Here is a 27,481-nt window from a genome sequence, read left to right on the forward strand (position 1 = left end):
GGGGCGGGCCTGGCGCGTGTATTTCCTCAATCTGACTGGTCCTCCGGCCCGTCACTCCCGGGCGCCCCCGCCCACCCCACCACGCGGTAAAAGCCAGCCCCGCCCCGGCTCGGACGGTTTCCAGGCTGGTCTTGGAGTCGAGGCCGCTGCGCCTGGGACGTCCCGCTGACCGCGGTGAGTGGCGGGGGCGCCTCAATTGAGCTGGAGGGCGGAACCCACCGAATCCTGGGCTCCCCACGGGCGGAGCGGTCGGGGAGGGCCTTTCTGGGAGTGGGATTTGCTGGACTCTGCGGCCTGGGGAGGGGTCTTCAGCCCGGGCTGATCACCCCTCCCCCCTGAAAAAATCTAACTTCTGCCGCGAAGCTCAGACTTTGAAACTCTCTTCTCATTTCCTGGGACTTTTGAGGGGCGAAAGGGCACCCCCCCAGAAGGGGTGCTGTCGAGGGGGGTGGGCTAAATACCGCCCCCACCACCAGGTTTTCTCTAAATTTTGAACAGTGTGCTTGCTTTGGGAAACGCAGTTTGCTGGCCTGTTTCCTCCTGCGGGCAGAAACTCCGCCCTCCCTTCCGGGGTCTTCAGAGACACCCCCCCACCGCAAAGCCACCTCCCCCACAGTTGGTTTTGCCACCGGGGGTTTGCCTCAGCCCCTGGCGCCCCCAGCTGATTGTGGGGAGGTCTTGCGCAAATCCCGCCGCCTTCCCTCGGGTGGGCGTGGCAGCGAGATGGCTTAGAAGTAGGAAGGCATACCCTGAACTCTGGGGTTCTTGTCCCCGCCGGGCCTGGCAGTGGGACCAGGGGCTCTTGGAATTTTGGAAGTCAGTCTTAGCATGCCGGGAAGTTGCTGGATGGCTGTGTCTGGCCTGGAGCTCCCCTTCTGGAGCCAGCGACCAAACAGGTCATTGACCCCCAAGGCTTTCAGAGGGTGTTGACTTCTGCCATGGCGGCCCTTGTTTAAACCAGTTCCAGGAGGTCATGGTGAACAAAGGGGACGGGAGGAAGCTGCCTGAGTCCTAAGTGGGACTTGAGAATCTCTGAGGCCAGGACTTCGATGCCTGCTTACCTGGCCCCCTGCCCAGGTGAGCTCAGGAAGTCAGGAGAATAGATTAGGCAATGATCACTGAGAGGTAGGTGTGTCTCCTCACCTGACTTCCCAGTTCGGGGACTTTTGTATCTAGCAGGAAGCTGGTTCCTGGCTGGCTTCACCCCTTTGTCCATGGAAGCCAGAGTGGGGTGAGATGGATTTTTTTTTTTTTTTTTGAAACGGAGTCTCGCTCTGTCACCCAGGCTGGAGTGCGATGGCACAATCTCAGCCCATTACAACCCCTGCCTCCCAGGCTCAAGTGATTCTCCTGCCTCAGCCTCCTGAGTAGCTGGGATTACAGTGCGCCACCATGCCCGGCTAATTTTTATATTGTTAGTACAAGCAGGGTTTCACCTTGCTGGTCAGGCAGGTCTTGAACTCCTGACCTCGTGATCCGCCCGCCTTGCCTCCCTTAGTGCAGGCGTGAGCCACTGCGTTCAGCCACGGTGAGGCGGTTTATGGAGCACTTACTGTGTGCCAGTCACAGAGCTGAGCTTCCCCGGAGCAGTGTCTCCACTCCACAGGGACTCTTAGCTCTTGTGAGACACTTGTACCCATTTCACAGATCTGGCAAGCAAGGCTTCTAGGGAATGCTGCCCTCCCAAGCCCCTATTCCTAGTGAGTTGGCAAACTGGGATTATAACCCAGACTGGGCTGGGCACGATGGCTCACCCCCTATGATCCCAGCACTTTGGGAGGCCAAGGTGGGCAGATCATTTGAGGTCAGGAGTTTGAGACCAGCCTGGCCAACATGGTGAAACCCCGCCTCTACTAAAAATATAAAAATTACCCGGATGTGGTGGTAGGAGCCTGTAATCTCAGCTACTCAGGAGGCGGAGGCAGGAGATTCTCTTGAACCCTGGGGGCGGAGGTTGTAGTGAGCCGAGATCATGTCCCTGCACTCCAGCCTGGGCAACAGAGCAAAACTCCCATCACGCACACACACAAAAAAGAAAAATAAATAAATAAAAGACAACCCAGTCTGGACTCCAGATCTAGTGCTCTCAAAACGTCATTTGCTGGGTTCTGCTTAGGAAATGTCAAAGCAAAGCTGCCGGGATGCTGGGCCTCTTTCCTCTGGGAAGAAATGCTCAGAGTCAAGGTCACAGGTTTTTACACCCACACTGGAATTCCCCAGGAAAGCAGTCTGTAAAGCAGCCACGACCTTTAGCCCAATTTTTTTCTTTTTTTTTTGGGATGGAGTCTCCCTCTGTCACCCATGCTGGAGTGCAGTGGCGTGATCTTGGCTGACTGCAACCTCCCCTCCCAGGTTCAAGTGATTCTTCTGCCCAGCCTCCCAAGTAGCTGGGATCACAAGTGCTCGCCACCACACTTGGCTAATTTTTGTGTTTTTAGTAGAGAAAGGGTTTCACTGTGGTGGCCAGGCTGGTCTCGAACTCCTGACCTCATGCTCCAACCGCCTTGGCCTCCCATAGGGCAGGGAGTATAGACTACATTTAGTCTTTTTTTTTTTTTTGAGACAGAGTCTTGTTCTGTCGCCCAGGCTGGAGTGCAGTGGTGCTATCTCGGCTCACTGTAACCTCCACCTCCCAGATTCAGGTGATTTTTCTGCCTCAGCCTCCAGAGTAGCTGGGATTACTACACTTCGAGGCATGTGCCACCATGCCAGGCTAATTTTTGTATTTTCAGTAGATGCAGGGTTTCACCATGTTGGTCAGGCTAGTCTCGCCCTCCTGACCTCAGATGATCCACCCGCCTTGGACTCCCAAAGTGCTGGATTATGGGTGTGAGCCACCATACCGGGCCCATGTCAGTTACATTTAAATTTCATTCTTCCACTGCATTGGGATACACTTGTTATTTTTTTCTTTTCTTTTCTTTTTTTTTTTTTAAGAGGGAGTTTTGCTCTTGTTTCCCAGGCTGGAGTGCGGTGGCGCTGTCTTGGCTCATCAAAACCTCTGCCTCCCGGTTGAAGCGAGCCTCCTGCCTCAGCCTCCTGAGTAGCTGGGATTACAGGTGTTAGCCACCACACTCAGCTAATTTTTATATTTTTAGTGGAGACGGGGTTTCTCCATGTTGGTCAGGCTGGTCTCGAACTCCCAACCTCAGGTGATCCACCTGCCTCAGCCTCCCAAAGCGCTGGGATTACAGGCGTGAGCCGCTGCACTCTGCCAACACTTGTTATTTTCTTATTCCCCTTTTGCTGGGCACCCACGTTGTTTCCAGTATCACACTGTGGCAGGTCCACACACCTCTGCCCATGTGGAAATCCAGGTGTGGGATATTCCCCGAAGTGAGGTTTCTGGGTCAAGAGGAAGATGGCTCTTGGAACGTGACAGCGATTGGCAAATTGTCCTCTACAGAGGTTTTAGGTCACACCTGGCTTTCTGGAGTACAGGTGACACAAGTGAGCCCTGGGGGCTGTTCCCAAGCCTTGCTGCCTGACATGTATCCCAGGGACCAGCTGTGTCAACACCGCCTGGGAGCCTTTGAAAAATGCAGGGTCAGGCTGGGCAGGGTGCTGTATGCCTGTAATCGCAGCCCTTTGGGAGGCCAAGTCAAGAGGATTGTTTGAGACCAGGAATTTGAGACTAGCCTGGGCAACATAGCAAGATACCATCTCTACTGAAAAGAAAAAATTAATTAGGGGTGGTGGCAGGTGCCCGCAGTCCTAGTGACTTGGGAGGCTGAGGCAGGAGGATCCCTTAAGACCAGGCGTTGGAGGCTGCAGTGAGCTGTGATTGTGATTGCACCACTGTACTCCAGCCTAGGTGACCGAGCAAGATGATGTCTGTTCTTTTTTTTTGACTCTATCTTGGCTCACTGCAACCTTTTCCTGGGTTCAAGGGATTCTCCTCCTTCAGCCTCTCGAGTAGCTGGGATTACAGGCATGCCTGGCTAATTTTTATATTTTTTTTGTAGAGATGGGGCTTCGCCATGTTGGTAGGCTGGTCCCAAACTCGCGATCCGCCCGCCTTGGCTTCCCAAAGTGCTGGGATTATTGGTGTGAGCCACCATGCTCGGCCAAGACCGTCTCTAATAAAAAAAAAAAAAAAGAAAGGGCCAGGTGCGGTGGCTCATGCCTGTAATCCCAGCACTTTGAGAGGCCGAGGCGGACGGATCGTGAGATCAGGAGTTCGAGACCAACCTGGCCAACATGGTGAAACCTCGTCTCTACTGAAAATACAAAAATTAGCCGGGCATGGTGGCTCACACCTGTAATCCCAGCTGCTTGGGAGGCTGAGGCAGGAGAATTGCTTGAACCCAGGAGGCAGAGGTTGCAGTGAGTCAAGACCAGGCCCCTGCACTCCAGCCTGGGCAACAGAGTGAGACTCTGTCTCCAAAGATAAAAAAAAGAAAGGAAAAAAAAAAAAAAGTGGCAGAATCAGCACTTGCTATAGAACAAAGTCCACAGGTCACCCTTGTGCCTGCTAAGGACTGAGGCATGGCTGTACGTTACCGTGGGGTGTTTGTGGGCAGGTGTGAACCCTGTCTTCCAGCTGCAGGGTGGGCCTGGACTTTCTCCTGGAAGGTGGGGCCAAGCAGGCTCTATCTGTTCCTCTGTCCACAGCGTCTGCTGCAGAGACCATGTCTGCCAACGGGGCGGAGGCTGATGCCAGCACCCAGGTGACAGCAGGAGAACCGGTACAGCAGGTGAGAAGGGACCAGGACCAGGGACTGCCTCGACCCTGTGACTCCTGAGCAATGAGGATTCCCACGCCAAGGTGCCCTGGCGGGGAGCCCGGGATCTGCCCACAGCTCATGGAGCCAGAGGGATTTATTCCTCCGCCGGGTACACACCACTCACTGGTGTCCCTGGTTCGGTGGGAGGGAATCTCAAAGGCCCTTGGAGGGCCTGGGGGACAGGGTTCTGTCTGAAACTACCTGCCCTCCCCAACCCCTCAGCCAAATCATCCTCATCTCTGAAGTTTCTCTTCGGGACCTCCGAGGAAGACAGTTTCCACTCCAAATCTCTCCTCATGTTATTTTATTTTATATATGTAGTTTCTGAGACGGAGTCTTGCTCTGTGGCCCAGTCTGGGGTGCAGTGGTGCCATCTCGGCTCACTGCAACCTCCACCACCCGGGTTCACGCAGTTCTCCTGCCTCAGCCTCCTGAATAGCTGGAATTACAGGTGCCCACCACCACACCCAGCTACTTTTTGTATTTTTAGTAGAAACCGGCTTTCACCATGTTGGTCAGGCTGGTCTTGAACTCCTGACTTTAAGTGATCCGCCCGCCTTGGCCTCCCAAAGTGCTGGGATTACAGTTGTAAGCCACCGTGTCTGGCCTGTGTTTTATTTTTTGAGACAGGGCCTTGCTCTGTCACCCAGGCTGGAGTGCAGTGGCATGATTGTGGCTCACTACAACCTCACCCTCCTGGGCTCAAGCATCAGTATATTTTAAAACCATAGAATTGTATGCCTGTGAAGGGTGAAATTTACTGTGTATAAATTATGTCTCAAAGTTGTTAGGAAAAAAAATGACAAAAAATCGGGCCGGGCACAGTGGCTCCTGCCTGTACTCCTGGCACTTTGGGAGGCTGGGGTGGGAGGATCGCTTGAGCCGGGAAGTTCAAGACTGCAGTGAGCTATGATTGTGCCACTGCACTGCAGCCTGGCGACAGAGCGAGACTCTGTGTCTAAAAAATTAAAACTTAAAAACAATTTTTTTGGAGATAGGGTCTTACTCTGTGGCCCAGGCTGGAGTGCAGTGGTGCGGTCTTGGCTCACTGCAGCTTCTGACTCCTGGGTTCAAATGATTCTTCTGCCTCAGCCTCCTGAGAAGCTGGGATTATAGGCATGTACCACCATGCCCGGCTAATTTTTGTGTTATTTGTTTATTTATTTATTTATTTATTTTTTGAGACGGAGTTTCACTCATGTTACCCAGGTTGGAGTGCAATGGCGCGATCTCGGCTCACCGCAACCTCTGCCTCCTGGGTTCAGGCAATTCTCCTGCCTCAGCCTCCTGAGTAGCTGGGATTACAGGCACGCGCCACCATGCCCAGCTAATTTTTGGTATTTTTAGTAGAGACGGGGTTTCACCATGTTGACCAGGATGGTCTCGATCTCTTGACCTCGTGATCCACCCGCCTCGGCCTCCCAAAGTGCTGGGATTACAGGCTTGAGCCACCGCGCCTGGCCTGTTTATTTATTTTTGAGACGGAGTCTCACTCTGTCACCTGGGCTGGAGCGTGGTGGCAGGATCTCAGCTCACTGCAAACTGCCTCCTGGTCAAGTGATTCTCCTGCCTCAGCCTCCTGAGTAGCTGAGATTACAGGCATGTACCACCACGCCTGGCTAATTTTTGTACTTTTAGTAGACACGGGGTTTCGCCATGTTGGCCAGGCTGGTCTTGAACTCCTGACCCAAAGTGACCCACCTGCCTCAGTCTCCCAAAGTGCTGGGAGGGTTGAATAGTCGTGAGAGAGACTATGACCCACATTGCTGAAAATATTAGCTAGGTCAGGCACGGTGGCCCACACCTGTAATTCCAGCACTTTGGGAGGCTGAGGCCAGCAGATTACATGAGGTTGGGAGTTCAAGACCAGCCTGACCGACATGGAGAAACCCCGTCTCTACTAAAAATATAAAAATTAGCTACGCATGGTGGCGCATGCCTGTAATCCCAGCTGCTTGGGAGGCTGAGTCAGGAGACTTGATCGAACCTGGGAGGTGGAGGTTGCAAAGAGCCGGGATTGTGCCACTGCACTCCAGGTAATAGGAGTGAGCCACTGCACCTGGCCCCCAAAATAATGAACATTTAAAAATCAAAGAGTGGGCTGGACGTGACACATGGGCCATACTCTGCAGCCCCCGGTTTAGACCCTAATCGCCACGAGAATGGGACTCTTGTCCTTTTTTTTTTTTCTGGTGTCATAGTGACTTGATAATTTCCACTAAATCCCTGCTTGAAATTTTTCAGCATAGTTTGTAAAGGGGTGGGCTTGCTATGGGAGTGACCCATATTAACACTTCAAAGAAACAATTCCCACAGTGAGGAGCGTTAGTTCACTGAGCACAGAGCACTCTCCGGTTTACATTCACTTCAATCCTTTTACAATGCCCAGAGGCTTCTTCACTCAGCCTTATGTGGCCGTCTCTAATTCTTCCTAATTTTACCACTGATGAGTCCGGCTGGACACATCCACACACACAGACACACATCCGACTGCTCTCCTTCCAATTCAAAACCATAAGCAAAAGCTTCCAAGGTTACAGAGAGAGCTACCTTCCAACGTGCCGATCTGGCACCTGGGGGTGATCAGGCCACCCTTCCACCCAAAATGGGGTGGGCTACTTTCCAGGGTTCAATCTTACCAAATTCAGTGGTCCGGAATTCCCCAAATGCTCATTCCTCCTCGGTGTTTAGCCACTGGGTGGATCCGCGCTGCAGGGCCTCCCTGCTCCGCTCTGGCGAGGCCTTTCCACCAGGCAAATACCCGCCCAGGAGTGCTCTCAGGATGCGTCACCCCAGGGAGCAGGAGTCCCCCTGCAGGGATGCTCCACAGGGCTAGGCAAACCACCTAAGAGACTTTTTGCCGTCTGCTATCTGAGACTCACTTCCCGGCCAATGCACCAAAATGTAGCAGGCGTGGCCACGGGAAACGGATCTCTCGGACACCAAATATAGGAGGAAGGAGGGTTTATTCGGCCGGGAGCAAGGCGGCATAGTTGCCTGACAGCCAAGCTCCGGGACTCTTGTCCTTTATCACCACGTGGCACATGGTTGGGATAAAACACAGGCTCATAGGCCAGGCGTGGTGGCTCACGCCTCTAATCCAAGCACTTTGGGAGGCCAAGGCAGGTGGATCATGAGGTCAACAGATCGAGACCATCCTGGCCAACATGGCGAAACCCTGTATTTTTGTACCAAAAATACAAAAATTTGCCAGGTGTGGTGGCACATGCCTATAATCTCAGCTACTCAGGAGCCTGAGGCAGAAGAATTGCTTGAACTTGGGAGGCGGAGGTTGCAGCGAGCCAGGATTGTGCCACTGCACTCCAGCCTGGTGACAGAGCGAGACTCCATCTCAAAAAAACAGAAAGGGCAGACTCACATCCCTAGGCTGTGTTAAAGGAAGCATGTGACAAAGTCCCAAGATTCCTGGCTTGTGCTCCTACCTGGAATGCAACGTGTGGGTGAGCCGAGCCGTTTTGCCAGCCGGGAGTGAGAGCAAAACTGCAGGGCACCCCGAGTTTCCCGCCAAGCCCCCCATCTTTCCCCGCCTGGTCTGCCTGAGCTGCTTCTCTTCTGTAGCCGAGTGTGGTGGACCGCATGGCCAACATGCCCCTCATCAGCTCCACCTGCGACATGGTGTCCGCGGCCTATGCCTCCACCAAGGACAGCCACCCGCATGTCAAGACCGTCTGCGACGCGGCAGAGAAGGGAGTGCGGACCCTCACGGCGGCCGCTGTCAGCGGGGCTCAGCCGATCCTCTCCAAGCTGGAGCCACAGAGTGGGTGAAGTCCCAGAGAGCACTGAATCCCCCTCCTGGCCGATTCCCCGGGTGGGGGCTAGAGGGTCTGCCCAGTTTTTAGTCCTGGCCCGTTGAACCATTACTAGGTGACCTTCCGACAGTCACTTTTGCGTCTTGCTTAATTTGTTTTTTGGCAGTTGCATCAGCCAGCGAATTAGCCCACAGGGGGCTGGACAAGTTGGAGGAGAACCTCCCCATACTGCAGCAGCCCACGGAGAAGGTAACGCACGATATCTGCCCTCGGGTCTCTGCCGAGACGGGGACCCACTTGGTTGTAGAGTGCCCTGGTTCCATAGTAGAGACAGGGTTTCACCATGTTGGCCAGCTGGTCTCGAACTCCTGACTTCAGGCCATCCACCCACCGTGGGATCCCAAAGTGCTGGGATTACAGGAACGAGCCACTGCACCCGGACCACTTGTTTTTATAATGAAGTTTGATTGGCACACAGCCACGCCTATTTACATATTGTCTATGACTGCTTTCACCCAACAATGGCAGGGGTGAGTAGTTGTGACCAACACTGTGACCCACAGTACTGACGGTATTCGCTGTCTGGCCCCTCACAGAGGGTGGTGCCAACCCCGTGACTATTTTATTAATCAGAAAAGGTTGGAGGCAGGAAGGTCAAAACACCACGTTCCAAACCGTGTCCTGCCCCTCAGCAGCTGGGCAGCCCTCAGACAGGTTACTTTGCTTCTCTGGGCCTTACTTTCTTTCTCTTTTTTTTTTTTGAGCAGAATTTCACTCTTTTTTTTTTTTGATACGGTTTTTTTGTGGTGGGGTTTCGCTTTTTTTACCCAGGCTGGAGTGCAATGGCGCGATCTCGGCTCACCGCAACCTCCGCCTCCTGGGTTCAGGCAATTCTCCTGCCTCAGCCTCCTGAGTAGCTGGGATTACAGGCACGCGCCACCATGCCCAGCTAATTTTTCGTATTTTTAGTAGAGACGGGGTTTCACCATGTTGACCAGGATGGTCTCGACCTCTTGACCTCGTGATCCACCCGCCTCGGCCTCCCAAAGTGCTGGGATTACAAGCTTGAGCCACCGCGCCCGGCCTTAGAATTTCACTCTTGTTGCCCAGGCTGGAGTGCAGTGGTGCTATCTCAACTCACTGCAACCTCCGCCTCCTGGGTTCAAGTGATTCTCCCGCCTAAGCCTCCCAAGTGGCTGGGATCACAGGTGTGCGCCACCACACCCAGCTAATTTTTGTATTTTTAGTAGAGATGGTTTCACCATGTTGGCCAGGCTGGTCTCGAATTCCTGACCTCAGGTGATCCACCCTCCTAGGCCTCCCAAGCTGCCGGGCTTACAGGCGTGAGCCACCGCGCCCAGCCGATCACCGCTTTTTAAAGACTGTCTCCAGGTATGGTCACATTCTTATCCCTGGGGATCAGGACTTCAACATATGAATGTGGGGTGGGGGGAATATAATTCAACCTATAACAGCCCGGAATGAAGAAATTAGTCACAGGCCGGGTGTGGTGACTCACACCTGAATCCCTGCACTTTGGGAGGCCGAGGTGGGTGGATCACTTGAGGTCAGGAGTTCGAGACCAGCCTGGCCAACATGGTGAAACGCCATGTCTACTAAGAATATGAAAATTAGCCAGGCATGGTGGCTGGGTGCCTGTCATCCCACCTACTCAGGAGGCTGAGGCAGGAGAATCACTTGAACCTGGGAGACAGTGAGCTGAGATCACACCACTGCACGCCAGCCTGTGCAACAGAGCAAGGCTCTGTTCAAAAAAAAAAAAAAAAACCTCCCTCAGATAGCATGACGCTTAATCGCTTATTGTTTGTCTCCCTAGCTGGGACCAGGGCACAGGCCACCTGCTTTGTGGCTGTGTCCAGTGCCCAGCGGGCAGCCTGGCACAGGGTAGCTGCTTATTAAGTATTCTGGTGCTGAATGTCCGCTTCGGCCCAGTGGTTACAGGAGGGCCGCCCTCGGGCACTACCTGCTTGTGCCTGGGTCTGTAGCATCAGAAATAGGTGCTCCTGTGGGGGGGGGGGGTGCGGCAGGACAAGCCAGCCTGCATCCCAGAATCCTCGGGCTTTCCCTGCAGCCAGCTCCAGGGACAGGCAGCTCATTCATCCACTAGCTATTGAGTGCCTACTGTATGCGGGAGGGCGAGGGCTGTGCTGTGCCATCACGGTCACATTTCATCTCTCGTTTATGCAGAAATGGCCTCAGCTGGGGAGCAGTAGAGCAGGTGTCAACTTGCACCTTTTTTTTTTTTTTGAGACAAGGACTTGCTCCGTTGCCTGGGTTGGGGTACAGCGGCGTGATCTCGGCTCACTCCAGCCGCGGCCTCCTAGGCTTAGGCAATCCTTCCAGTTCTCAGCCTCCTGAGAAGCTGGGAGTACAGGTGTGCACCACCGCATCCGGCTAATTTTTAAATTTTTTGGAGGGATGGGGTCTTGCTATTTGCCCAGGCTGGTCTCAAACTCCTGGGCTAGCGGGGTGCAGTGGCTTACGTATGTCATCCCAGCACTTTGGGAGGCCGAGTTGGGCAGATCACAAGATCAGGAGTTTGATAACAGCGTGGCCAACGTGGTGAAACCCTGTCTCTACTAAAAATAAAAAATTAGGCCTGGTGGCGCATGCCTGTAATCCAGGCACCTCGGGAGGCTGAGGCAGGAGAATTGCTTGAGCCCAGGAGGCGGAGGTTGCAGTGAGCCGAGATCCTGCCACTTCACTGCAGCCTGGACGGACGACAGAGCGAGACTCCATCTCAGAAACAAAAAACAGAAAGCAGGCTCCTGGCCTCAAGCTATCCTCCTGCCTCGGCTTCCCAGGGTGCTGGGGTTGCAGTCCTGAGCCACTGTGCCGGGCCACACCTGCCCCTTATCATCAAAGGCCGGTAGTGGGCTTGGCGGAGGGTGGATGGATGCTGGTGGGTTCACAGGAAGGTGGGGAAATGTCACCCAGGAGCCCCTGTCTCAGGGCCAGGCCTTTGCATTCTGTTTCTCTCCTTCTGATAACATGGGAGGCCAACATTCCTCGTGTTTATGGAAGGGATAAGCTCAGGGTGAATTCTTCAAGGTCGTTGAACGGAGCAGCAGCTGGGAGCTCTCTCTCTCTTTTTTTCCTTTGTTTGTTTGGAGACAGAGTCTCACTCTGTTACCCAGACTGGAGCGCGCAGTGGCGCAATCTCGGCTCACTGCAACCTCCGCCCCCCCAGGGTTCAAGTTCAAGCGATTCTCCCGCCTCAGCCTCCCGAGTAGCTGGGATTACAGGCGCCTGCCACCACGCCGAGCTCATTTTTGTATTTTTTCGGAGACACGGGGTCTCACCATCTTGGCAGGTTTGTCTAGAGCTCCTGACCTTGTGATCCACCCGCTTCAGCCTCCCAAAGTGCTGGGATTATAGGTGTGAGCCACCACGCCTGGCCAGCTCTGTTTTTTGAGATGAAGTCTCGCTCCGTCACCCAGGCTGGAGTCCAGCGGTGTGATCGCGGCTCACTGCAACCTCTTCTCCCTGGGGTGCAAGTGATTCTCCTGCCTCAGACTCCCGAGTAGTTAGGCACCCGCTACCAGCCCCCGCTAATTTTTGAGTTTTTAGTAGAGATGGGGTTTTACCATGTTGGCCAGACTGGTCTCGAACTCCTGACCTCAGGTGCCTCCCAAAGTGCTGGGATTCCAGGCATTAGCCACCGCGCCCAGCCAATTTTTGTAGAGGTGAGGTCTTGCTATGTTGCCCAGGCTGGTCTCCAACTTCCAGGCCCAAATGATCCTCTCGCCTCGGCCTCCCACCCGCTGGGATGACAGGTGTGAGCCCCCGTGCCTGGCCTGCTGTGAAGTCTGCGCTCACTGATCTCTCACGTGCTCACACTGGCCTGGATTGAAATCAAGCTCTGGCAACACCACCATCCCTCAGAACCTGGGGAAAGTTAACTCTTCCCAGAGGAGAAAAAAGCTCACAGGGCCCAGAGCTGAGAGAGCATTGCGCCTCTCAAAAAGTCAAAAGTTTGGTGGGGCGCGGCGGCTCACACCTGTAATCCCAGCACTTTGGGAGGCTGAGGTGGGCAGATCATAAGGTCGAGAGATCGAGACCATCCTGGCCAACATGGTGAAACGCTGTCTCTACTAAAAATACAAAAGATTAGCTAGGTGTGGTGGCATGTGCCTTTAGGCCCAACTACTCGGGAGGCCGAGGCAGGAGAATTGCTTGAACTCAGGAGGTGGAGGTTGCAGTGAGCCGAGATCTAGCCACTGCACCCCAGCCTGGGCAACAGAGTGAGGCTCAGTCTCAAAACAAACAAAAAAACCCCAAAACAACACAGTTAAATTAAAAACAAAGAAACAAACAAAAAAACAAAACCCAGGCTGGGTGTGGGGGCTTCTGCCTATAATCCCTGCACTTTGGGAGGCTGAGGTGGGCAGATCACTTTAGGTCAGGAGTTCGAGACCAGCCTGGCCAACACAGTGCAAGCCTGTGTCTACTAAAAATACAAAATTAGCTGGGCATGGTGGTGCGGGCCTGTAACCCAGCTACTCGGGAGGCTGAGGCGGGAGAATCACTTGAACCTGGGAGGTGGAAGTTACAGTGAGCCGAGATGGCACCATTGCACTCCAGCCCGGACAACAAGAGCGAAACTCTGCCTCAAAAAAACAAAGAAAAATTAGCCAGGCATAGTGGCGGGTGTCTGTAATCCCAGCTACTTGGAAGGCTGAGGCAGGGGAAGGGCTCCAACCCAGGAGGCAGAGGTTGCAATGAGCCAAGATCGTGTCGCTGCATTCCAGCCTGGGTAACAGAGTGAGACCCTATCTCAAAAAAAAGAAAAAAGAAACTAGGCACAGAGAGGTAGAGTGCCTTGCCTGAAGCCACACAGCAGAGAAGCAGCAAGCCAGGGACACAGCCTCAGTAGTCTGGCTGTAGAATATGAGCTCATGACCATGACTCCAGACTCAGAGCCACCCAGGGGGATGGTGCTTCCTGCCTCCATCTCCCCAGAGGTTGGGGTACAGCAGGGGGGTGCCCACGTGTGGCGGGAAGGCAGAGACGCTGATGGTGTCGTCTCTCCTAGGTCCTGGCGGACACCAAGGAGCTTGTGTCGTCCAAGGTGTCGGGGGCCCGAGAGATGGTGGCCAGCGCCAAGGACACAGTGAGCACCCGAGTGTCGGAGGCGGTGGGTGCCACCTGTGGTGCTGTGCAGAGCGGCGTGGACAAGACCAAGTCCGTAGTGACCGGCGGGGTCCAGTCTGTCATGGGCTCCCGTGTGGGCCAGATGGTGCTGAGTGGGGTCGACACGGTGCTGGGGAAGTCGGAGGAGTGGGTAGACAACCACCTGCCTCTCACGGACGCCGAGCTGGGTGAGCGTGGCCACCGGGCTGCTCTGGGACCCCTCCCCGGGCCTCCCCGACCTGAAGCCACTGTCGGCCTTGGGTCTGTCCCTCACGGCCACCTCATCCCTGCCACCCCTCCCGTCATCTTGGAATCTCATCAGCAGCATGGGGGTCCCCTCTGTCCTGGTCCCCAGCCCCCGCCCTCCCCCACCACAGTCTCCTTCCCACAGCAGCCAGCAGAGGGCGCCTGTGAGCACCCGAGTCAGAGCCTGTCCCTCCTCTGCCCACAGCCCCCGGTGGCTCCCACCTCCCTTGGGGTCAAAACCCAAGTCCTCCTCACAGCCCACAGGCCCTGCAGAACCTGCCCTGTCCTCCCCTGCCCTCCTCTTCCCCCTTCGCTCTCTCTGCTCCCCCATAAATATGTGACTAATCTTGAGATGTCACTTCACTGTGACAACCCTGGTGTTCCCGCCAGTCCAGAATATCTGCAGTCATCTCGGTCATATACCTGCACTGCCTGCACTCTTTCCTTATTTTATTTTATTTTATTTTTGAGATGGAGTCTTGTTCTGTCACCCAGGCTGGCATGCAGTGGTGCGATCATAGCTCACTGCAGCCTCCATCTCCAGGGATCCTCCCGCCTCAGTTTCCAAAGTAGGTGTACACCTCCATGCCTGGCTAATTTAAAACAAATTAAAATTTTTTTAATTTTAATTTTTATTTTTGAGACGGCCTTGATCTGTCGCCAGGCTGGAGTGCCATGGCGTCATCTTGGCTCACGCAATCTCCACCTCCCGGGTTCCTGAGTTCCTGAGTCTCCTGCCTCAGCCTCCCGAGTAGCTGGGACTACAGGCGTGAGCCACCACACCCAGTTAATTTTTATATTTTTGGTAAAGACGGGGTTTCACCATGTTGGCCAGGATGGTCTTGATCTCTTGGCCATGTGCTCTGCCCTCCTTGGCCTCCCACAGTGCTGGGATTACAGGCATGAACCACCGCACCTGGCCTCAAATAGATTTTTTAGAATTTTTTGTAGGGACAGGGCCTTGCTATGTTGCCCAGGCTGGCCTGAAACTCCTGGGCTCAAGCCAAGGACCTACTTTGGCCTTCCAGAGTGTTGGAATTACAGGCATGAGCCGCCATGCCTGGCCTGATATTCTTCTTCATTATTGTCATTATTTATGTATGTATTTATTATTATTTTTTGAGATGAAGTCTCGCTCTGTCACCCAGGGTGAAGGGCAGTGTCACACTCTAGGCTCACTGCAACCTTTGCCTCCCAGATTTAAGAGATTCTCATGCCTCAGCCTCCCGAGTAGCTGGGATTACAGGTGTATACAACCATGCCTGGCTAGTTTTTGTAGTTTTAGTAAAGACGAGGTTTTACCATGTTGGCCAGGCTGGTCTTGAACTCCTGGCCTCAAGCCATCCGCCCGCCTGGGCCTCCCAAAGTGTTGGGATTACAGGTGTGAGCCACCATGCCTGGCCTGATATTCTTCTTTAGATCAACTTTTCTGGATTCGTTTAGAGATGAAACCTGATCGTTACTATCAATTGAAAGCTCCATCATCTGCTATAAATACATAATGAAAGAGTGAAGCATTTATTGTGTAACTTTCTGGGTACAAACTATTCCAAATATCACCTTTCAGGCAGCTCTGACTAGGGTTGGTGTACAAAAGGGGAAATTGAGGCTTACTGACAAAATCACTTCCCCATAGGCCAGGGGTAGCAAACATTTTTCTTTTTTTTTTGTTTTTGAGACGGAGTCTCGCTCTGTCACCCAGGCTGGAGTGCAGTGGTGCGATATCAGCTCACTGCAACCTCCGCCTCCCGGGTTCAAGCAATTCTCCTGCCTCAGCCTCCCAAGTAGCTGGAATCACAGGCAGCTAATTTTTGTATTTTTAGTGCAGTTGGGGTTTCACCCTGTTGGCCGGGCTGGTCTTGAACTCCTGACCTCGTGATCCACCCAACTCGGCCTCTCAAAGTGCTGGGATGACAGGCATGAGCTACCAAGCCCGGGCACATTTTTTTGTTTTTCTCTTTTAGAGATAGCATCTGACTCTGTTGCCCAGGCTGGAGTGCAGTGTTGCAGTCATAGCTCAGCGTAGCCGGAACTCTTGGGCTCAGGCAAGCCTCCTACCTCAGCCTCCTGAGTAACAGAGACTACAGACACACACCATCATTCCCAACTAATTTTTCTTTATTAATTTTTTGTAAAGATGGGGTCTCCAGGCCGAGCGTGGTGGCCCACGCCTGTAATCTAAGCACTTTGGAGGCCAAGGCGGGAGGATCACCTGAGGTCGGGAGTTCAAGATCAGCCTGATCAACATGGTGAAACCCCGTCTTTATTTATTTATTTATTTATTTATTTATTTTGTAGACAGAGTCTCACTCTGTCGCCAGGCGCCAAGCTGGAGGGCAGTGGCACAATCTCGGCTCACTGCAACCTCCGCCTCCCAGGTTCAAGCAATTCTCCTGCCTCAGCCTCCCGAGTAGCTGGGATTACAGGCGCACGCCACCACGCCCAGCTAATTTTTGTATTTTTAGTAGAGACGGGGTTTCACCATGTTGGCCAGGATGGTCTCGATATCTTGACCTTGTGATCTGCCCGCCTCGGCCTCCCAAAGTGCTGGGATTACAGGCTTGAGCCACTGCGCCCGGCGGAAACCTCGTCTTTAAAAAATAAAAAATAAAAAGATGGGGTCTCCCTGTGTCGTCAAGAACTCCTAGGCTGGAGGCACCCTACTGCCTTATCCCCCACAGTGCCGGGATTGGGATTTTTGCAAATAAGAAACTTAGGATATCAGCACGGTACGGTGGCTCACGCCTGTAATCCCAACACTGTGGGAGGCTGAGGTGGGCAGATCACTTAAGGTCAGGAGTTTGAGACCAGCCTGGCGAACGTGGTGAAACCCCGTCTCTACTAAAAAGTCAAAAACTAGCTGGATGTGGTGGTGCCCACCTGTAATCCCATCTACTCAGGAGGCTGAGGCAGGAGAATCATTTGAACCCAGGAGGTGGAGGTTGCGGTGAGCCAAGATAGAGCCACTGCACTCCAGCCTGGGCGACAGAGTGAGACTCTATCTTAAAAAAAAAAATAGGCTGGGCTCGGTGGCTCACACCTGTAATCCCAGCACTTCGGGAGGCCTAGTTGAGTGGATCATGAGGTCGGGAGTTCAAGACCAGCCTGGCCAAGATGGTAAAACCCCATCTCTACTAAAAATACAAAAATTAGCCACCTGTAATTCCAGCTACTCAGGAGGCTGAGGCGGGAGAATCATTTAAACCTGGGAGGCGGAGGTAGCAGTGAACTGAGATCGTGCCACTGCACTCCAGCCTGGGCGACAGAGTGAGACACTGTCTTAAAAAAAAAAAAAAAAAAAAAAAGGCCGGGCTCAGTGGCTCACGCCTGTAATCCCAGCACTTTGGGAGGCTGAGGTGGGCAGATCACCTGAGGCTGGGAGTTTGAGACCAGCCTGACCAACATGGAAAAACCCCATCTCTACTAAAAATACAAAATTAGCCGGCCATGGTGGCACACGCCTGTAATCCCAGCCACTCGGGAGGCCGAGGCAGGAGAATCATTTGAACCCGGGAGGTGGAGGTTGCGGTGAGCCGAGTTTGCGCCATTGCCCTCCGGCCTGGGAGACAAGAGCAAAATTCCATCTCAATCAATCAATCAGCTGGACAGTGTGATTCCAGCCTGGGCAACAAGAGCGAAACTGTGTCTCAATAAGTAAATAAATAAATAAATGAATAAACTGGACAGTGTGATTCCTGGGACCGCCCATGTGGGACAAGCCCAGCTGCATGTCCTGGGGTTCACGGAGACCCTGCTGTTCTTCCCCACAGCCCGCCTCGCCACGTCCCTGGATGGCTTCGACATCGCGTCCGTGCAGCAGCAGCGGCAGGAACAGAGCTACTTCGTGCGTCTGGGCTCCTTGTCAGAGAGGCTGCGGCAGCACGCCTACGAGCACTCGCTGGGCAAGCTTCGGGCCACCAGGCAGAGGGCACAGGAGGCCCTGCAGCAGCTGTCGCAGGCTCTAAGCCTGGTGAGGCTCCTGGGTCTTCACCCCACAGCACACACCCTTCGGGAGCTCACTGGCCTGCTGCTCACCCCTCTGCAGGCTGGCGGGGCCGTTCCTGCTTGCTCCTGGCACTGTCTCTGGTTGGTTGGACACTCCTATGCTCAGGCTGCTGCCACATACTGGGGCTGGGCACAGTGGCTCATACCTTTTTTAATTTTTTTTGGAAACAGAACCTTCTGTCACCCAGGCTGAAGTGCAGTGGCACGATCTCAGCTCACCGAATCCTCCACCTACCGGGTTCAAGCGATTCTCCTGCCTTAGCCTCCCGAGTAGCTGGGACTACAGGCATGTGCCACCACGCCCGGCTAATTTTTTGTATTTTTAGTAGAGATGGGGTTTCTCCATGTTGGTCAGGCCAGTCTTGAACTCCCAACCTCAGGTGATCCGCCTGCCTTAGTCTCCCAAAGGGCTGGTATTTTTTTTTTAAATGGGGTTTCACCATGATGGCCAGACTGGTCTTGAACTCCTGACCTCAGGCGATCCACCCACCTCGGCCTCCCAAAGTGCTAGGATTACAGGTGTGAGCCACCGCACCAGGCCACGTGCTGGGTTTATAGGTGTGAGCTACCGCACCCAGCCCTTTGTTGTTGTTTTTTTTAGAGACTGAGTCTCACTCTGTTGCCCAGGCTGGAGTGCACGATCAAAGCTCTCTGCAGTCTCTAAGCTTCACCCATCTTGGAGCATATATCTGCCATCATTCCTCTTTTTTTTTTCTTTTCTCTTAAATTTGATGTAAAAATAGAGATGAGGTCTCACTGTGTTGCCCGGGCTGTTCTGGAGCTGCTGAGCTCAAGTGATCCTCCCTCCTTGGCCTCTCAAAGCACTGGGATCGTGGAAGTGAACCTGCTTCATTCCTTTTGAAGGCTGAATAGTATTTCATCACAAGCACTTTTTTTTTTTTTTTTTTTTTCAGGCAGTCTTGTTCTGGTGCCAGGCGCCAGGCTGGAGTGCAGTGGCGCAATCTCGGCTCACTGCAGCCTCTGCCTCCCGGGTTCAGGCAATTCTCCTGCCTCTGCCTCCCAAGTAGCTGGGACTACAGGTGCACGCCACCACGCCCAGCTAATTTTTGTATTTTTAGTAGAGACGGGGTTTCACCATGTTGGCCATGATGGTCTCGATCTCTTGACTTCGTGATCCGTCCGCCTCGGCCTCCCAAAGTGCTGGGATTACAGGCGTGAGCCACTGCGCCCGGCCACAAGCATTTTTTAAGCCTTTGCTAGTTCCATCTGCTCATGTCCCATTGGCCAAAGCCAGTCACGTGTCCAGGCTCCACTGCAAACAGAGGAGAAATTGACGCAGTGGGAGGAGCTACAGGGGATGCCAGCCACTCTGTACCAACCACACAGAGCATGAGTGTGTCAAACCAAAGGCCCCAGAGCTCACAGTATCGCCACAGCTGGGAAGTCCTCCTTCCTCTCCTCCCTCCCTTCCTCTTTTCTAGACCATCCTGTAAGTCATGATAGAAAGATCCCCTGGGCTCCCTCTGGAATCCCGCCTCTCCTAGGGGAGCCTCCTTCCCTCACCTCTCTCCCCCCTGCCCCAGATGGAAAATGTCAAGCATGGCGTTGATCAGAAGCTGGTGGAAGGCCAGGAGAAGCTGCACCAGATGTGGCTCAGCTGGAACCAGAAGCAGCTCCAGGGCTCCGAGAAGGAGCTGACCAAGCCAGAGGTACCTATGGGGGGCTGTGGGGTGGCCCGGGTTACTTGGAGTCCCGATGCCACCCTCTACACCTCTGCTTCATGGGCCCACCTGCTTCGAATGTTTTCCCAAGCCTCAACTGCTTTCAGGAGCTCATGACACCTCCTCCAGGAAGCCAGCCTTGATTTCTGCTCTTGGGCATGCATCGGTATGGCTTCTTCTTTTTTTCTTTATCCTGCTCTACCGCCCAGGCTGGAATACAGTGGCGCGATCTCGGCTCACCGCAACCTCCGCCTCCTGGGTTCAGGCAATTCTCCTGCCTCAGCCTCCTGAGTAGCTGGGATTACAGGCGTGTGCCACCATGCCCAGCTAATGTTTTGTATTTTTAGTAGAGACGGGGTTTCACCATGTTGACCAGGATGGTCTCGATCTCTTGACCTCGTGATCCACCTGCCTCAGCCTCCCACAGTGCTGGGATTACAGGCGTGAGCCACCGCGCCCAGCCGAGATTAAATTCATAGGCTGGGTGCAGTGGTTCACGACTGTAATTCCAGCACTTTGGGAGGCTAAGGCAGGAGGATTGCTTGAGTGCAGGAGTCCAAGACCAGCCTGGCCAACATAGCAAGATCCCCTGTCCACAAAAAAATGTTTTAAATGAACTGGGCATGGTGGCACAAACCTGTAAAACCAGCTACTGGGAAGGCCAAGGTGGAAGGATTGCTTGAGCCCAGGAGTTTGAGGCTGCAATGGGCTGAGTGCACCACTGCATTCCAGCTTGGACAACACAGTGAGCCTCAAAAAGAAAACAAAGATGAAAGGTGCTAAACTTGTGGATATTCACAGCAGCATGATTCACAATAACCAGGAAGTGGAAAACGCTCCACGTCCATCGACAGATGAATGAATGCACAAAAGGTGTTCCAGTGGAATACATTGTGGAATACTACTCAGCCATGAAAAGGAATAAAAAAGCACACGGTATGGGAACCAGCCTTGAAACCGTCACACTCGGTGACAGAGGCTAGATTACAAAAGGCTACCACAGGTCAGGTGCGGTGGCTCACGCCTGTAATCCCAGCACTTTGGGAGGCCGAGGCCAGCAGATCAGGAGGTCAGGAGTTTGAGACCAGCCTGTCCTATATGGTGAAATCCATGTATTTTTAGTCTGTACTAAAAATACAAAAATTAGCTGGGCATGGTGGCATGCACCTGTAATTCCAGGTACTCAGGAGGCTGAGGTAGGAGAATCACTTGAATCTGGGAGGTGGAGGTACAGTGAGCCATTGAGCCATTGCACTCCAGCCTGGGCGACAGAGCAAGACTCCATCTCAAAAAAAAAAAAAAGAAAAAAGAAAAAAATTAGCCATATGTGGTGGCGTGTGTCTGTAATCCCAGCTGCTCAGGAGGCTGAGGCGGGAGGATCACTTGAACCCGGGAGGCGGAGGTTGCAGTGAGTCGAGGTTGCGCCACTGCACTGCACCCTGCAGGATATACTGAGAAACAGGCCCGGCGCAGTGGCTCACGCCTGTAATCCCAGCACTTTGGGAGGCCAAGGTAGCCAAATCACCTGAGGTCAGGAGTTTGAGACTAGCCTGACCAACATGGAGAAACCTAACCTCTACCAAAAATACAAAAAATTAGCCCGGTGTGGTGGCACGTGCCCGTAATCCCAGCTACTCGGGAGGCTGAGGCAGAGAATTGCTGGAACCTGGGAGGTGGAGGTTTCAGTAAGCCGAGGTCACACCACTGCATTCCAGCCTGGGCGACGAGAGCAAAACTCCGTCTCAAAAAAAATACCCCAAAAAACAAAAGGTCGCCACAGTGTGTGATTCTGTTTATATGACAGTCAGAATGGGCAAATCCAGACACGGGAAGTGGATTCGTGGTTCGCCAGGGGCTGGGGGAGGGGATGTACAGTGATTGCTAATGGGAACGGGATTTCTTTTGCTTTTGGGAGTGATGCAAATATCCTATAATTTGGCCAGTTTCAGTGGCTCATGCCTGTAACCTCATCACTTTGGGAGGCTGCAGCAGGCAGATCACTGAAAGTCAGGAGTTCAAGACCAGCCTGGTCAACCTGGTGAAAACTCGTCTCTACCAAAAATACAAAAAATATTAGCCGGGCCTGGTGGCAGGTGCCTGTAAGCCCAGCTACTCCAGAGGCTGAAGGAAGAGAATCGTTTGAACCCCAGGAAGGTTGCTGTGAGCTGAGATGATGCCACTGCACTCCAGCCTTGGTGACAGAGGGAGACTCTATCTCAAAAAAAAAAAAAGTCCTGGAGTTACATGAAGGTAGTAAAAAAAAAAAAAAAGAAGGTAGTATTTGTACAATCTTGTGAAAATACTAAAAACCACTGAATTGTACACTTCAAAGGATGAGTTTTATGGTATGTGGATTATATGTCAATTTATGAAATAATTGTTATTTATTTATTTATTTGTTTTTGAGATGGAGTCTCACTCTGTCACCCAGGCTGGAGTGCAGCGGCACAATCTCGGCTCACTGTAACCTCTGCCTCTCAGGTTGAAACAATTCTCCGGCCTCACCTCCCGGGTAGCTGGGACTACAGGCGAGCGCCACCATGCCCAGCTAATTTTTTGTATTTTTAGTAGAGACGGGGTTTCACCGTCTTAGCCAGGATGGTGTCGATCTCCTGACCTCGTGATCTGTCCATCTCGGCCTCCCAAAGTGCTGGGATTACATCGTGAGCCACCGCGCCTTGCCCTGGCTACTTTTTGTATTTGTATTTATTGTTTTTATTTATTTATTTATTTCTGAGACAGAGTCTCACTCTGTCACCCAAGTTGCAGTGCAGTGGCGTGATCTCTACTCACTGCAGCCTCTGCCTCCCGGGTTCAAGCGATTCTCCTGCCTCAATTTCCCAAGTAGCTGGGATTACAGGCGCCTGCCACCACGCCTGGCTAATTTTCTTTGTGTTTTTAGTAGACACAGGATTTTGTCATGTTGGCCAGGCTAGTCTCGAACTCCTAACCTCAAGTGATCCACCCACCTTGGCTTCCCAAAGTGCTGGGATTACAGGTGTGAGTCACCGCACCTGGCCTAATTTTTGTATTTTTAGTAGAGACAGAGTTTCACCGTGTTGGCCAGGCTGGTCACAAACCCTATCTCTGCTCATCTCGCTCCATGGCCGAGGAAATTTTCAAGGAAATTTCCTAGCTCTCTGATTTCAACTGTGCTCTCCCCTGATGCTTTACAACTTCTGCCTAGAAAGTTCTTCCAGACTATCCCGGCCTGGCTTCTACTTTTTGTTTTTTAGCAGTTTTACTGAGATATCATTTGCATACCATACAAGTCACCCTTTTAAATCATACACCTCAGTAGCTCTTAGCATTGCGTAACGGTCACTGTCACATCTCATGCCCCTAAAAAGAGTCTTTCCCATCAGCAGTCTCTCAGTTTTCTCCCCCTCCCAACCACGAATCTGCTTCCTGCCTCTGTGGATGGGCCTGTCAAGGGCATTTCATAGAAATGGGATTACACACTGTGTAGCTTTTTTTTTTTTTTTTTTTTTTTTTTTTGAGACAGAGCCTCGCTCTGTCTCCCAGGATGGAGTGCAGTGGTGTGATCTTGGCTCACTGTAACCTCCGCCTCCCGGGTTCAAACAAAAATTCTCCTGCCTCAGCCTCCCGAGTATCTGGGACTACAGGTACCCGCCACCACACTTGGCTAATTTTTGTATTTTTATAGAGACGGGGTTTCACCATATTGGCCAGGCTGGTCTCGAACTCCTGACCTTGTGAGCTGCTCACCTCGGCCTCCAAGAGTGCTGGGATTACAGGCATGAGCCACCGCGGTCCCAGTCCTGGGTGGCCTTTTGTGTCTGGCTTCTTGAGCTGAGTGTGGCGTCCTCAGGGTTCCTCCATGCCGTGGCCCGGGTCAGAGCCCCGTAACTTCCCACGGCTGCTGAGTCACATTCTCTCGTATAGATGGGTCACATTGTGTTCACCCATTTATCAACCGAAACGCACTTGAGCCATTCGGACTTTTTGCTATGCCCCTGTGTCACGTCTTTGTGTGCGGACGTCTGCTTTCGTTTCTCTTGTGCATACACCCACAACTAGAATTGCTGAGTCATATGGTAATTCTGAGGTTTACCATGTTGAGGAAGTGTTAGACTGTTTTCCAGAGTGACTTGCCACCAGCAATGCATGAGTCTTCAATTTCTCCACCTCTTGACCTACAGTGGGTATTATCCGACCATTTTTTTCTTTCTTTTTTTTTTTTTTTTTTTTTTTTTTTTTTTTGAGATGGAGCCTTGCTCTGTCGCCCAGGCTGGAGTGCAATGGCACGATCCGAGCTCACTGCAGCCTCCGCCTGCTGGGTTCAAGCAATTCTTCTGCCTCAGTCTCCCAAGTAGCTGGGATAACAGGCGCCCACCACCATGCCTGGTTAATTTTTGTATTTTTCTTTTTTTTTTTTGAGACGGAGTTTCGCTCTTGTTGCCCAGGCTGGAGTGCAATGGCGCGATCTCGGCTCACCGCAACCTCCGCCTCCTGGGTTCAGGCAATTCTCCTGCCTCAGCCTCCTGAGTAGCTGGGATTACAGGCACGCACCACCATGCCCAGCTGATTTTTTGTATTTTTAGTAGAGACGGGGTTTCACCATGTTGACCAGGATGGTCTCGATCTCTTGACCTCGTGATCCACCCGCCTCGGCCTCCCAAAGTGCTGGGATTACAGGCTTGAGCCACCGCGCCCGGCCCTAATTTTTGTATTTTTCATAGAAACGGGGGTTTCACCATGTTGATCAGGCTGGTCTTGAACTTACCTCAGGTGGTCCATCCGCCTCAGCCTCCCAAAATGCTGGGATTACAGGCGCGAGCCACCATGCCCAGCCTCCTTGTGGTTTTGATTTGCATTTCCTTAATGACTTATAACGTCAAATAGCTTTTCATCTGCTCTCCCTGTATCTTCTTTGGTGAGTTTCTATGCCTTTTAAAAAAATTGACTAGTGCCAAAATGCCTGTAATTCCAGCATTTTGGGAAGCTGAAATAGGCAGATCACTTAAGCCCAGGAGTTTAAGATCTGGGCAAGTTAGTGAGAGCCCGGCTCTACAGAAAATTTTTAAAATGCAGCTGGGCGTGGTGGTGAGTGCCTGTAGTCCCAGCTACTCAGGAGGCTGAAATCAGAGATCTTTTGAGCTCAGGAGTTGGAGGCTGCAGTGAGCTGTGATTGCACCACTGCACTCCAGCCTGGGCGACAGAGCTAGATCCTGTTTGTAATTAAAAGAGGCGCTGGGCGCGGTGGCTCAAGCCTGTAATCCCAGCACTTTGGGAGGCCGAGGCGGGTGGATCACAAGGTCAATGGATCGAGACCATCCTGGTCAACATGGTGAAACCCTGTCTCTACTAAAAATACAAAACATTAGCTGGGCATGGTGGCGCGTGCCTGTAATCCCAGCTACTAAGGAGGCTGAGGCAGGAGAATTGCCTGAACCCAGGAGGCGGAGGTTGCGGTGAGCCGAGATCGCGCCATTGCACTCCAGCCTGGGTAACAAGAGCGAAACTCCGTCTCAAAAAAAAAAAAAAAAGAAAAGAGGCAGCCGGATGCGGTGGCTCACACCTGTAATCCCAGCACTTTGGGAGGCTGAGGCGGGCGGATCACGAGGTCAAGAGAACGAGACCATCCTGGCCAACATGGTGAAACCCCGTCTCTACTAAAAATATGAAAATTAGCTGGGCGTGGTGGCATATGCCTGTAGTCCAGCTATTCGGGAGGCTGAGGCAGGAGAATTGCTTGAACCCGGGAGGCAGAGGTTGCAGTGAGCCAAGATTGCGCCACTGCACTCCAGTCTGGTGCCTGGTGACAGAGCAAGACTCTGTTTCAAAAAAAAAAAAGAAAAGAGGCTAGGTGTAGTGGCTGATCCCTGTAATCCCAGCACTGTGGGAGGCCGAGGCAGGAAGATCACCTGAGGTCAGGAGTTCAAGACCAGCCTGGCCAACATGGTGAAACCCCATCTCTACTAAAAATGCAAAAGTTAGCCAGGCATGGTGGCACGCCTGTAATCCCAGCTACCTGGGAGGCTGAGGCAGGAGAATCGCTTGAACCTGGGAGGTGGAGGTTGCAGTGAGCCAAAATCATGCCACTGCCCCTCCAGCCTGGGGGACAGAGCAAGACTTCATCTCCAAAAAAAAAAATGCTGGGCACAATGGCTCATGCCTGTAATCCCAGCACTTTGGAAGTCCAGGGTGGGCAGATCACGAGGTCAGGAGATTAAGACCATCCTGGTTAACACTGTGAAACCCTGTCTCTACTAAAAATACAAAAAAATTAGCCAGATGGGGTGGCACGTGTCTCTAGTCTCAGCTACTCAGGAGGCGGAGGTTGCAGTGAGCCGAGATCACGCCCCTGCACTCCAGCCTGGCAACAGAGCGAGACTCCATTAAAAAAAGAAAAAGTTTCACCTATGGAAAGGTTTTCTCCAAGGTTAGTGATAGAACTCCTCTTTCCCTGGCTACAGCTCCAATCGCCTTTGCTGAAACATGTGGTCCTGATTGGCGTTCCCATCTCCCTTCTCAGCAGGTGGAGTCCCGGGCTCTCACCATGTTCCGGGACATCGCCCAGCAGCTCCAGGCCACGTGCACCTCCCTGGGGTCCAGCATCCAGGGCCTCCCCAGCAATGTGAAGGATCAGGTGCAGCAGGCCCGCCGCCAGATGGAGGAGCTCCAAGCCACCTTCTCCAGCATCCACTCCTTCCAGGACCTGTCCAGCAGCATCCTGGCCCAGAGCCGTGAGCGCGTGGCCAGCGCCCGCGAGGCCCTGGACCACATGGTGGAATACGTGGCCCAGAATACACCTGTCACGTGGCTCGTGGGACCCTTTGCCCCCGGAATCACTGAGAAAGCCCCAGAGGAGAAGAAATAGGGGGAGGGGAGAGGACTCGGGGGCCCCGTCTCCGTGCTGCAGCTCTGGAGTCCTCAATCCGGGGCCCATTTCAAACCGATTCTCTTAGCCCCTTCTCCCAGCTCTTCTGTGCTGTCAGTTGGGAAGCGAAGGCTCTCAAAACTGGGCCATCACCGCGCTGACCAATCCCTCACCCCCTCTGAGCTTGGAAGAAGCATATTCTGAGCCTCACCCTATCAGTCAGTAGAAAGAGATTTCCAGAAAAATATTTTCCAGGAAGGTTGCCCCCCAACCAGAATTCTGTTTTTCCTTGTTAAAAACTGGTGATATAGGCCGGGCACGGTGGCTCAAGCCTGTAATCCCAGCACTTTGGGAGGCCGAGGCGGGTAGATCACAAGGTCAAGAGATCGAGACCATCCTGGTCAACATGGTGAAACCCCGTCTCTACAAAAAATACAAAAATTAGCTGGGCATGGTGGCGCGTGCCTGTAATCCCAGCTACTCAGGAGGCTGAGGCAGGAGAATTGCCAGAACCCAGGAGGCGGAGGTTGCAGTGAGCCGAGATCGCGCCATTGCACTCCAGCCTGGGTAACAAGAGTGAAACTCCGTCTAAAAAAAAAAAGAAAAAAAAAAATTGGGGGTATAGTCTCTGTCCCACTTTGTCCACACCGATGACCCTGGATATCAGCCTGTAGTGCGTGGACTTGGATTTCTGGTCTAAGTGGGCCTCCTGGGGACGGGATAGACCGCTGAGCTTCTGAGCTTCAATGTAGAGCAGAAGGGTGCTGGGGCCTGTCTGGCATGCCTTGTTGACACGCCCTGGCATTCGGTATTGCCTTAATAAACTTCACTTACAACTGCATACAGGCTGTGTGTGCGCGCGTGTACGCACATGTGTGTTTTCATCTGTCCCTGCTGCTATCACAGAAATACCTTAGGCTGGGTCATTTATTTATTCATTTATTTATTTTGTAGAGACAGGGTCTCACTATGTTGCCCAGGCTGGTCTTGAACTCCTGAGCTCAAGCGATCCTCCCGCCACATCCTCCCAAAGTGCTGGGATTACAGGTGTGA

At 52.8% G+C, this 27,481-nt stretch overlaps 1 protein-coding gene across 1 annotated transcript; it reads left to right on the forward strand.

Annotated features, from left to right (window-relative positions):
- Positions 1-27,269, forward strand: PLIN3 (perilipin 3). The gene is made up of 8 exons (XM_032252185.1): positions 1-174; positions 4,615-4,697; positions 8,307-8,505; positions 8,664-8,746; positions 13,554-13,839; positions 17,668-17,867; positions 19,447-19,572; positions 26,084-27,269. The coding sequence occupies exons 2-8, from the start codon at positions 4,632-4,634 to the stop codon at positions 26,426-26,428; spliced, it is 1,305 nt and encodes a 434-aa protein (XP_032108076.1). The 5' UTR covers positions 1-174; positions 4,615-4,631; the 3' UTR covers positions 26,429-27,269.
- The last annotated feature ends 212 nt before the right edge of the window (positions 27,270-27,481 follow it).

Source organism: Sapajus apella, unplaced genomic scaffold (genome assembly GCF_009761245.1).
Source record: "Sapajus apella isolate SASKATOON/1434 unplaced genomic scaffold, GSC_monkey_1.0 scaffold77, whole genome shotgun sequence".
Lineage (NCBI taxonomy): Eukaryota > Metazoa > Chordata > Mammalia > Primates > Cebidae > Sapajus > Sapajus apella.

Bases quoted from the DNA above. Each gene is read 5' to 3' on its own strand.
- PLIN3 (XM_032252185.1), top strand. From the start codon at position 4,632: ATGTCTGCCAACGGGGCGGAGGCTGATGCCAGCACCCAGGTGACAGCA. The intron at 8,506-8,663 runs GTGGGTGAAGTC...GTTTTTTGGCAG, and splicing joins CTCCAAGCTGGAGCCACAGA to TTGCATCAGCCAGCGAATTA. The intron at 8,747-13,553 runs GTAACGCACGAT...CGTCTCTCCTAG, and splicing joins TGCAGCAGCCCACGGAGAAG to GTCCTGGCGGACACCAAGGA.